The sequence below is a fragment of the Lacerta agilis genome, chromosome Z (genome assembly GCF_009819535.1).
Source record: "Lacerta agilis isolate rLacAgi1 chromosome Z, rLacAgi1.pri, whole genome shotgun sequence".
Classification (NCBI taxonomy): Eukaryota; Metazoa; Chordata; class Lepidosauria; order Squamata; family Lacertidae; genus Lacerta; species Lacerta agilis.
In genome coordinates, this window is record NC_046331.1 from 16372994 (window position 1) to 16385289 (window position 12296).

General features: G+C 46.9%; 1 protein-coding gene across 2 annotated transcripts in view; it reads left to right on the top strand.

The window, feature by feature from the left end:
• The window catches only part of OLFM1 (olfactomedin 1), a 44038-nt gene that overhangs the window by 10921 nt on the left and 20821 nt on the right, over positions 1 to 12296 (top strand). The window contains exon 1 of one of the 2 annotated variants that reach the window (XM_033137101.1): positions 8711 to 9395. The exons of the other annotated variant lie outside the window; for it this stretch is intronic. Within the exon in view, the coding sequence (XP_032992992.1) occupies positions 9246 to 9395 (150 nt within the window). The 5' untranslated portion in view covers positions 8711 to 9245. Of the gene's footprint in view, positions 1 to 8710; positions 9396 to 12296 lie in introns of those variants that run through there. 2 annotated transcript variants of the gene reach the window in all.

A 12296-nucleotide genomic window follows, 5' to 3' on the forward strand; every position in this document is an offset into this window, starting at 1 on the left:
AGCAATGCCTGTGGCTCAAATCGGGGGGGGGGGGGGGGTAATCATGTCACATGTTATTCCTTGCCACCTGGCCGTAAAAGAGCAAAACAGATGGAGGCCATGTGTGGATCAGGAAAATTAACTATGAACCCCCCAAATTTGGGATCCTCTCCAAACTGGCACCAAAGTTTTGCAGGATTTTTTTTCTGCAGCGTTTTGCAGCAACAAAAAAAACAAAACAAAACAAAAGAAGTGTTAATTGATATATCAAACATGGGGTTTGTACTTAGCATGAACTATGAACCCTGACATTTGGATCCTCTCCAAATGGTGCCAAAGTGTGACTATACAAGCCAAGCAAATGAAATGGATGGCTTCTTGTTCATAAGCTAACCTTGGACCCTCTCCACATACAGAGAGATACACACAGAGACACACCCCTCCACTGGTCAATGCCTCTTATGCGCTTCACCTGTCCAATTCAGTTTAATGGCAATTAGTTTGGCATCACTTTGCACAAGGACACTAATCCTGATTATGAGGACAGATAAGACCAGTAATAAATATGACCTGAGGTGAAAATTACCTCTCTCTCTCTCTCTCTCTCTCTCTCTCTCTCTCTCTCTCTCTCTCTCTTTATTGGTGAAAGCTGAGGTTGGTGAAATGTGACATGAATTGGCTCATGAGATGAGGCAGCTACCTCAAGTATGGACTGGAGGGTTGCCATTTGATTCTTCCTCCATTTCCACAGGTATCCTCCTCTCATCATGCTGATAAACACACAGGTGCAGGGAGGAATCAAGGGCAGAGGTGCCTTAACAGGCAAGGCAAGATTTGGGCCATCATTATAATTTATAACATAGCAGGGAGAGAGGCAGGAAGCATGATATCTGGGACACAATCTGCTAGCAAAAATGGAAATTAGCTGCAAAACAGCAACTGGGCTAAATTCAAGGCACTGTTTCAGCTTAGGACCTGGATATGCTGATCAAGCACAGCAATCTGCAAGTGAGGGCCTCCTATAGATGCCATCATCCCAGGATGTCCCTTATGCACAATATAGGAATCAGGCCTTTTGTGTTGTGCTGCCTACCTTTGGAACTCCCTGCCCTTGGATGTTAGATATGCTCCATCTCTGCTGTCTTTTCGGCAACCACTGAAGACCTTTTGAAAAGCCTTTTAAGTGGAGATCTTTCACAGTCTGCATCCGTACTGGAATTCTTTTTAGCATTCTTTTATTGTCTTATCTCTTCCTGATTGCCACCCTGGGCTCCTTTTATTAAACATAAATTTAAATAAATAAATAAAGCTACCTAATCATCTCTTCCCTGTCTCTTCTTCTGGCTACAGTATAAGCTGACCCCGTCCACGTTTCCTCGCCAGTCCTGATTTCAAGGCCACAAAACATCTTTGTCCCCTTCCTCTTGGGACATGCTCCTGTGTGGTCAATACCCTACTTAAAACATGGAGTCCAGGTCCTGAATAATTTACACCCAACAGCACAAATTATGCAAATGTTATTTGGTCAGATGCCATCAGATTTGATTTATGAGACAGACACCTGAGCTGGTGTCATCTCATGGATCAGTCCAAGCTTTGCTTGCGCGAAGACGCTCTGTGCCGAGCCCCGTATGCCAGAGGGTGACACAGGAAGCCCCTTCAGTCTCTAGTGATCTTGGGGTGCTGTGACCCCAAGTTCTTTGAGGGGAAGAGTCAGTCAGTGACCAATGTTTCAAGAGAAAGAATAGAAAGGAAAGGAAGGGAGCAGATAAAAGAATGGATTCCTTCACACAGTGCATAGTTAAACCATGGAAATCACTTTTTATGCAGAAGGCAGTGATGGCCACCAACTTGGATGGCTTTAAAAGAAAATTGGACAAATTCATAGAGTTTTAGTAGAAAGCTACCAGTAGCTACAAGCCACAATGGCTATGCTCTGTCTCCACAGCTGGAAGCAGCAATGCGTCTGAATGCCAGTTTTTTGGAAATAACAGGAGGGAAGTTCTGTTATTGTGCTCAAATCCTGTTTCCCACAGGCAACTGTTCAGTCACCATGTGATGCAACAAGATGCTGGAGTACCATAGATGGGCCCAGTCCACCAGGCTCGCCTTATATTCTTAAAGCTTACTCTCCCACCCCAGTCCAACTGAATGACTATTTTGCAATTTGTCTTGCGATTCACATCTTTAGCAACTTTCCAACTGATCCAAGTTTCATTTTGCTCTTAAACAACACAAAGCCTGATCAGCTGGAATGTTGCTAAAGATCTCACGAAACCCTCAGCTGCTTAGGCATTGCCTAGGGAGGGCTTATTCCAATCAACTGAAGCCATGGTTCTCAAAGCGAACAGGGACTAGGGAGCGCTAGATGGCTTTAAAAGAGGTTTAGACAAATTCACGGAGGAGACGCCTGACAATTGCTATGACAACTATGCTCTTCATCCACAGTTGGAGGCAGCAATGCTTCTGAATGCCAGCAGCTGGAAACTGCAGAAGGGAAGAGTACTTCTGTGCTCAGGTCCTGCTTTTGGACTTCCCATTGGGGACATCCAGTTGGCGACTGCAAGAACAGGATGCTGGACTAGATGGGACACTGGCCTGATGCAGCAGACTCTTCTTGTGTTCTTATGTTCAGGGAGGTAGTGAAAACTTATTGTAGGGAGTTTTTTCCTCTCTTTTGCTGAGTTTGCGGGGGGCGTATTGTCAAAAAGAAAGGGAATAGGAAGAATGGATTTTGTGTGTGGACCTTTGGGAAAGCAGGATGGTCATGCCACATTGATATTTGCAAAACCAGACCAAAGTAGGCACCTCCTAATTCAATTTTAAAATCTTGATGGAGAGCCACCTGTTCCCATTTAAAATTAATTGTCATTTTTTCATGTACTCAAAATGAAATGAAGACTTTCCCCGTCAGCTCTGCTTTATTCTGGGGCCTTCACTGCTCAGCCTACATGCTTCTGCCATATGTGGCTTGTTCCATTGCTGATGTAAGGACCAGCTGCTCTGAGAAAGGAAACATCCTCCGCGCAGAGCAGAGACATCTGCCAAGTGGGAAGAGGAGCATCACTAGATGGGCTTTAAGGATTTCAAAAACATCAAAACATGTCTTGATGTCCCTCTGCCAGTCCTCAGAGTGGCAGGTGGTTGGGTGGGAGGCAGGTTGGAAACAGAGCCTAAAGTTGCATGGAATAATCTCCAGTTTCATTTTGGGGTTACCAATTGCAATTTCAAAGGAGCAGAAATATTTATTGACAAGAAGGAAAGGGGAAAAAAACAACTCACACAAACTCATGCAATACTAGGCTGCATCAACAGAAGTCTAGTCTCCAAATCAAGGGGCGGAATAAGACTGCTGTATTCTGCCTTGGTCAGGCCCCACCTGGAGTTCTGTGTCCATCTCTGGGCACATAAGGAGACTGACAAGCTGGAACATGTGTAGAGGAAGGTGACCAAGATGATGAAGGGTCCAGAAACCAAGCCTTAGGAAAAATGGTTAAGGGACCTGGGTATATTTAGCCTGAAGAACAGGAAACTGAGAGGAGCTATGAGGGCAATCTTCAAATATATGGAGGTCCATCCCATGGAAGACGGAACAAGCTTGTTTTCTCCGGTTCTGGAGGGTAGGACCCCAAACCAAAGGATTCAAATGAGAAGAAAGGGGATTCTGACTAAAACTTAGGAATAGCTTTCTGGGGGGTGAGAGCCATTTGACAGTGGAATGGACTCCCTCAGAAGGTGGTGGACTCTCCTTCACTGGGGGTTTTTAAGCAGAGGTTGGATGGCCTTCTGTCAGGGATGCTTTAGGTGTGATTTCTACACTGGAGGGGGTTGGACTAGATGATTCTAGAATTCATTCTCTCAGGCAATTGTTTTAGGGCTGCAGAGAAAAGTCTTTCTCAGCCATCAAATACCTGGGTAAAGAAGAACATTTACAAATTCCTCCTGAAAGTCAATAATGTTGGAGACAGGCACACCTCACCAGGGAAGCCATGCCACAAGTGAGGAATTTGCACTGAAACGGCCCTGACAGAGGTTAAAGCCGGTGGGTTACCACCCTGGCGGTGTCACCACCAACAAAGCCATGTCTGTCAATCATAGGATATTATTGTTACAGTTATTCAATTCAGGCTTGTGTGTGGACACTGCAATTTTATTGCATTGTGTTTTGTTATGTTTTATCATATGTATATTGTAAAGAACTTTTGAGATTTCTTTTTTTATGTGTATTGCAATATGCAATAAATCAACTCAAAATCAAAGCCCTGTACACATGCAGATCACACAGAGAGATACAAGAAGGGGGAGATTTGGTTCTGCAGAAGTATTTATGTAAGCATCTAAAGACAAGCTGAGCACAAGCCATCCTTGTGATGCAGCAGTTACTAAAGCTAATGCAATCTTAAGGCTGTGTTAACACAAGCATCATGTCCAGAACAAGAGAAGCCATAGTTTCATTCATATTCGGTGCTGATCAGATTAGTCCAGGTGTGGGCACCACTTTTTTGACAAAGAATTGACATAGGAGCCTGTCCAGAGAGAATGCATAAACCATGATGTTTATGTAAAGGCTTTATTAAAGGGAAATCAATGGGCATCAAGAACCCCAAAGGGAGGTGCTGTAGCTCAGTGGTGGAGCAGAACACCCCAGGTTCAATCCTCAACTGCCTCTCCAGGTAAGACTGGGAGAGATTCCTTGCCTGAAACCTGAAGAGTCCCTCTCAGGCAATGTAAGAAATCCTGAGCTATGTGGATCCAGGGCAGTAGAAGGCAGTTGCCTATGGTGATTTATTTACACATTTAATCAAAAAATATTTATACACCACTATATCACAAAAATATATATCAAAACAGTTTACAATAGAAAACTAAGACATAACAATACAATAAAAGCTTAACAAACTAAAAAACAAAAATGCTAAAAAAATTATTTTATATATTGTAAATAACTCTTCATTCCTTTATTCAGAATTATGAATAGAGCTTTTTTTCATGTGAGAGCTGTAGCTCAATGGTAGAGCATCTGCTTTGCATGCAAAAGGTCCCGGGTTCAATCGCCTAGTGGCATCTCCAGGTGGAGCTGGAAATGTCCCCTGCATGAAACCCTGGAGAGATGCTGCCAGTCAGTGTTGGCAGTACTGAAAGAGATGGACCAACGAGCCAACTCAAAACAAGGCAGCTTATAAATAAATAAATAAACTGCCTATACAATTATATTTATTTATACTCCATCTTTTTCCCCAGACAGGGACTCAAGGTGGCTTACAGCTAAAATAAGAACAGCTAAAAACATGGGGGGGGGGGGGAATCATTAAAAATCAATTAAACATTAATAAAATTAAAGCTATATCTATATACACAGAGAAAAAGAGATAGCTATAGCTAATTAAATATATAGAGGCATATATAGAGATATGATATATTTAAAACATACAGACCATCCCAATAAAAACAGCACAGCACCATCCACCTCATTAAAAGCAGCCAGTTCCCAAAAGCCTGTGGGAACTTTGCCTACTGGCAAAAAATAAAAATAAAAACAGCAATAAAGGGAGCTAGCCTGGCTTCTCTGGGGAGGGCATTCCAGAGTCTGGGAACAGCTTGTTTATTTAGAATCATAAGGACTAGTATCTTAGTTTTGAGGGAGAACCATAACTAAGCGGCAGAGAACCCGTTCTGCATGCAGAAGGTCCACATTCAATCCCCAATGACAATGCCAGGTAGGGCTGGGAGAGACTCCCTGCCTGAAGCCCTGGACAGCCACTCCCAGTCAGTGTAGACAACCCTGAGCTACATGGGCCAAAGTTCTGAATTGGTATAAGGCAACTTCCTTTGTCCCTATTTAATAGCCCCCTTCCTTCAGAACTCAACAGTTTGGTTCTAACTGCGGCACCTCCTGGGGGGAGATTGCAATTCCAGTCTATCCTAGAAGGTGGCACCAGAGCCCAGCAATTCCTCAACAACTCTGGTGGCAGATGTGTGTCATCCCTCCTTTACGGTCCTTTGTCTGCAAAGAGGACAGAAACTCCGAACATCTGGGTTTTGAGGGGAGGAGGTTGCTGTTTTTGTTTTGTTTTCTTGAGCAGGCCTCGGGAAAGAAAGAAAATTAATTATTATTCCGTGCTTTCTCCCTTCGCAGCAAAATATTGCACATACACAAGCAAATATTAGCCCTTCCGGAGTTCATGGAGACTCACATAGGGAAACGGGTGTAGGATTGCAGCCTTTTCCTTCAGGTATCTGGGGAGTTGAGAAAGAATTTGGTATTGGTGTTGAGGGACACTCTAAAGTGACATTTGGGGCTTCTGATCTTTAATGATTAATTCAATGGGGAAGCTTCATTCACAGAATCATAGAGTTAGGAGGGACCCAAAGGGTCATCAACTCCAACCTAAGAATGCATCAAAAGAGTCACCAGGTAGCTGGAGAGAGAGAGAGAGAGGGAGAGAGAGAGAGAGAGAGAGAGAGAGAGAGAGAGAGAGAGAGAGAGAGAGAGTGTAAAATGAAAATACCAGTCAGTCCTGTAACTCCCAGACCACCTTGTTTGAGGAACATAACTCAGTGGCAAAGCATCTGCTTTGCCTGCAAAAGGCCCCAGGTTCAGTCCCCAGTAGCATCTCCAGACAGTCCCCTGCCTGAGACTCTGGAGAGTCAATGCTACCAGTCAGTGTCGACAATACTGAGCAAGTGGACCATTGGTCTGACCAAGCTATTTGATTCGGCTCTTTACTCAAAACTATGAGGACTAGAATCTAACTTTATTTTTATGAGACAGGGTACAGTTCAATAGTAGAGTGCAGCATCTCCAGGTAGCGCTGGGGATTGTCCACAACTGAAACCCAGGAAGGAGTTACTGCCAGTCAGTGTTGACAATACTGTGCTACATACTAGAACTTTGTGTCGGACTCGGTATAATACAGCTTCCTATGAAAAAGATTGCAGATCCTGAAGACAACTCATGATCCAATACAGCTCATGATTAGACCAGATTGAATCATGTCAGTCTGTTTTGGAATCTGACTTCGGCAGAATCCTCTCCCATCCCTTATGTGAACTTTTGCATGACTGGGGTGTGTCACCAACTGTACAAAGGCATGTGTCATGTCTGTGGCACAGCCCACTTTTTCCTCTAGCACCGCCCATGACTTGCAGGAAGGGTCAGTCACAAGGGGAAGTGGCCCTTGGGCTGAATCAAATGTTCATAGCCGTTTGGAGAAATTAAGATGCTTGCATGATCTTTGGCGGCATTTTGGTTGGGCTCATTTCTTGGTCCAGTTATGGATTTTTGAATTTAAGGAACAGGAGACTTTAAAGTTGCTGAGGGTGGAATGATAGTTGCAGGGAGGGATGTGAACATCAGAAGAATCCTGCACCTGGATCAGGCCAGCACCCTGTTCTCATAACAGCCAACCTGAGTGCAACAGACATTCTCCCTACCTGTGATTCCCAGCTAGTAGAAGCATAGAATCACAGAGTTGGAAGGGGCCCTGAGGATCCTCTAGTCCACCCCCCTGCAATGCAGGGATAAGCAACTGTCCCATACAGGGATCAAACCTGAGGCCTTGGCATTATCAGCACCATGCTCTAACCAGAAATGACCCCCCAAGGTACACTGTCTCCAACAGTGGGGATGTCTGGCTGCAGGATCAGCACAGAAGCCCATCTAATCCATCAGGCTGTTCCTATAGTGGCAAAGCAGATTCCCCAATGGAATGCCCACCACAAGACAGACCTGAGCACAACAGCAGCTCTCCCCACCTGTGATTCCCAGCAACTGGTATTCAGAGGCATCCTGCCTCCAATACTGGAAGCAGAACATATGAAGAGCCCTGCAGCTGGATTAGGCCAAAGGGGGTCCATCTAGCCCAGCATCCTTTCCAAACAGTGGCCAACCAGATGTCCCAATGGAAAGAAGCCCACAAGCAGGATCTTAGTGTAACAGAAACTCCGCAGTTGTTGTTCCCCATCATCTGGTACTTAGAGGTAGACTTTCCCTGTGCATGGAGGTTCTGCTATCACAAGAGACTTCCACAAGAAAGGCCCTGCTGGATAAGGTCAGTGGCCCATCTGCTCCAGCATCCTATTCTCCCAGTGGCCAACCAGATGCCCATTATGGGAAACCTGCAGGAAGGACCTAAGTGCTACAGCAACTCCCCTCACCTGCAACTCCTAGCAAGTGGTATTCAGAGGTAGAGTGTCCCTGAGCAGGGAAGTTCTGCTATCACAATAGACTTCCATAAGAAGGGCCCTGCTATTACAGGCCAGTGGCCCATCCAGTCCATCATCCTGTTCCTCCAGTGGCCAACCAGGTACCCCACAAGCAGGACCTGTGTGCAACAACAATGCACTCCTGTGCTTTCCAGCAACTGGCATTCAGAAACATTGCTGCCTCCTGATGCAAGGAAGCTGGATGGATCCCTGCTGGATTTTTCTTTCTCCCCTTTCCCTTTCCCTTCCCGCTTGATCTGATATGTTGCTGTTGCTGTTTAGTCGTGTCCGACTCTTCCTGACCCCATGGACCAGAGCACGCCAGGCACTCCTGATCTGATATAGTTCCTAGAATTTCTTCTCCGCGCTTTACCAAGAGGGGTCCTTTGCGGTCCCCTCTTTTCTTTGCTGCTGGATGACGCCAGGGGGCGTCAGCGGGCGTCAGAAAAGGCCGGGCGGGAAGAGGAGGGAGGGAGAAGAAGGTGGGTTCTGGAGGACGGCAGAGAGTAGAAGGATGCTTTAACACCAGCCTGCGCTTGCTGGGCACGGCGGCTCCTCCTCCTCTCTCTCTTCGCTATCCGTTACATCCCCGCCCCGCTCGCCCAGGCAGAGCCAGCGCAAGAGGCGCAGGAACTGGGGATGCTTTTGCAGAGCGGGCGCCGTCCAGGTTTGCAAAGGCGAGCAGAAGCAGAACCGTTAGCCTCCGCCCCTTGCGTCTCCATCTCTTCAATCTCCTGCTTTTTTGCAGAGCTTCCTGACTGAACCATCAGCCTGGTGCGACGCCCAAGAGCGGGTGAGGAGCGCCCAGGAAGCCGAGAGAGAGCTAAAAGGTGGTTGTAGTAGCCACCGGGTAGGGACCGGGTTGCCAGGCGCCAGGGCGAGCGGGATGTGGCAGGGTTGGCCGGCTGGTTTGGGTGGCTGGTGGGCGACGGAGCCCAGCCTGGCGCGAAGCATGGAGCCCGGCTCAGAATGAAGGCGGCGGCGGCCGGGCTGCCCGTCGAGGCGAGGAAGGGGCGAGTCAGAAGAGGAGGAAGGAGGTGGAGGCGCCCCCCGACGACGCGATGTCGGTGCCTTTGCTGAAGATCGGCGTGGTCCTCAGCACCATGGCCATGATTACCAACTGGATGTCCCAGACCTTGCCGTCCCTGGTAGGGCTCAACACCACCAAGCTGACTGCAGCCTCCGGGGGCACCTTGGACAGGAGCACTGGGGTGAGTTGCCCCTTTCTTTGACAGGGGATGGGCTTGGGAGAGGGCGGGGAGGAAGGAGCAGCAGAGGAACATGGACCCTTGGTCCATCGAGCCCAGTAGTGTCCACGCTGACTGGCAGCTGTGGCTCTCTCCAGGGTTTCAGGCAGAGGACTTTTGGAATTGAATCAGGGACCTTCTGCATGCAAAGCAGATGCTCTACCCACTAAGAAATAGCTGCTCCTGGTGAATGTAGGAAGCTGCCTTATCACACCCTTGGGCCATCTAGCTCAGTAGTACCCAGACTGGCAGCAGTAGCTCTCCAGGGTTTCAAGCAGGGGATTGAACCCCGGACCTTCTGCATGCAAAGTAGATGTTCTTCCGCTGATTAACCTTAAGAGCTAGTCAGACCCTTGGTCCCTCTAGCCCAGTCCTGCTTGAACTAACTAGAAGAGGTTGTCCCAGGTTTCTGGCAGGGACATTCCCAGTCCTGTCTGAAGAGGCCGTTGCAGGGTCAAACATGGGCACTTTTGCATGGTAAGCAAGTGCTGTCACTAAGCTACGATGGCCTTTCCCCAAATGGGTGGGTTCTTGCAGAACTGGGAGCCTCCAAACTCTCTCCTCCTAGGAGACACACCTTTAGGAGGGCAGGGTGGGTGCTGGCTGGCTGGCTGGCTGGCTGGCTGGAAGTGTGTAGATCACCTTCTGCCACCTGTGGTCAACTTGGCAGGCATCTACCTAATAGGGAAGGTTACATACACAGAGACAGACATATTGCATTCAATCCATCAGGGTCTTGTTAGCAGGTGGGTTGGAGAGGGCATATATCTTGTGTCACTCCCTTCCTCTATTTCTAACTTAAAATAGTGTGTGTGTGTGTGTGTGTGTGTGTGTGAAATGGATAACTTTGCCCTATAAGCAAAGTTGTCTTAAAATACTAACTTTGCTTATAGGGTGGGTGGTTTCACACACACAAACTCACACACACACCATTTAGTCGCTTCCCACCACCTAAATCCCTCCCTGTAGATTATCAGATGCACATTTTATACAAAGGCTTGCCATTGCAGGCCTCATACCTTTGAGTCCTTAGCAATGCCCCTGACCACCAGCAGTCCTGCCTGCAGTTAGACATTTTGGCTTTCAAAGACTTCAGCTCTCTTTCCTCCTCATCCAGTCCTTGGAAGTCTTAAGATTGGGAAGTGGCTGAGGATCCTCTTTAAAAAAGAAAAAAGAAAAAGCAAGCAGTGCTTTTTGGGGGGGAGGGGGCTCTGCCCTCTCCTCTCCATCCTATCCATCAGAGTCAGAGGGAGGAGAATGTGGTACCCAATTTTTGCATCTGTCCACACATCTGACCTGGTGCGGCACTCTCTAAATGAAGGGATGGTTTGCATACCATCCAAGGACTGAAACATCAAGTGAGGTCTTGGAACACCTGAATATGCTTCCACACATCAAACAATGCAAAAATCCCCCCTAAAAAATAAATAAAACAGAATCACAGGAACTGTAGTTTTATCCCCCCACAGGACGACCATTTTCAGCACCCTTCACAAACTACAGTTCCCAGGATCATCCAGGGAAGGACTATGCTTTAAATGCATGGCATGTATTCAGTCATGTACAATGCTGGCCCAGCCCTATTGCATGCAGAGTTTCATTCACACTTCTTTCAAGAAATGGCTTGTTCACCTTCATGTGTGAACAGGTTCTGGGGTGAGATTTGGAAGTGTACTGTGGAGCAGGACCAGCGAGCCAGCCTCATAGAAAGAGAGCTTGCATCAGGGTCCCAGTCCTGTGCATGCTTATATGTCCCATATAAAGATAAAAATGGTGTGTGGAAACATGGACTGAGTGGTGATTGGTGGGGAGCATTGAAATACCCACTCTAAGGGGAATCCTCTTAGTGTTGGTCTAACAAGTGGACTTAATGCAGCGGGTTTGGAGTCTGTGATGTGCTTTGCTGGTGGGGGGGGAGAGAGCACTTTATGGCTGAGAGCATGAAACCCCCCCCCCATAATCCGTCTCCCTAATTGTAAGCCCAGTGAACTGTGGCTGACCATGTTTTCATTCTCCTCCTTCCTGTTTATCAATCTCTTGCTGTGTGCAATGTCAAAATTGTGGTGTGTGTGTTTTTTATAACCACCTTATGATGTTGTGCAAGAAAACGGTGTACAGGTGGAGAAGTGTGATGGGGCCCACCAGTTCACACCTGTCTCCTCCTCCATGGCCACCATTCCCTTCCCACCCCACCCCAAAAGAGGCATGAAGGATATAGGAAGGAACAGCCTTGATTTATGCAGCAATTCATTTTATTTTTTCATCTTCCAAACGGGAGGTAGTTTTTGTCCAGGAATTAAGATGGCAGGGTGCAGTTGACTCTGGATTAAGCCCCATCGAAAACAGTGAGACGTCCTTCTGAGCAAACAGATGCTCAGATTTCTGCTGCAAATCATGCTGTTCATTGCAATATGGGGTGTGTGTGTGAGTGTGTGTGTGTGTGTGTTGCTCAGAAATGATTGCTGACTAGGTCAATTACTGTGTGTATAGGGGGTGAAACGCAAGATTTATAAAGCAGCTGTAAATCTTTGTGTGTGTGGAGGGATGTAAAAACAACAACAACCAACAACACCATGTCCTGTGTTTGCTATTAAAACACAGGCTCTTTAAGGGATTAGAGCAAATGAAATTGAAAGAAGCAAGCTGTAGCGTGTGCAGAAAAGGGCGGCCAAATTGATAAAAGATCTTGAAACCAACCCTTATGAGCAATGGTTGAGGGAGTTTGGGATGTTTAGCCTGGAAAAGAGGAGAATGAGAGGGGATATGATAGCCAGTTTCAAATATCTGAATGCCTGTCACATGATCAATGGAGCAAGCTTGTTTTCTACTGCTCCAGAGGGCAGGACCCAAATCAATGGATTCAAG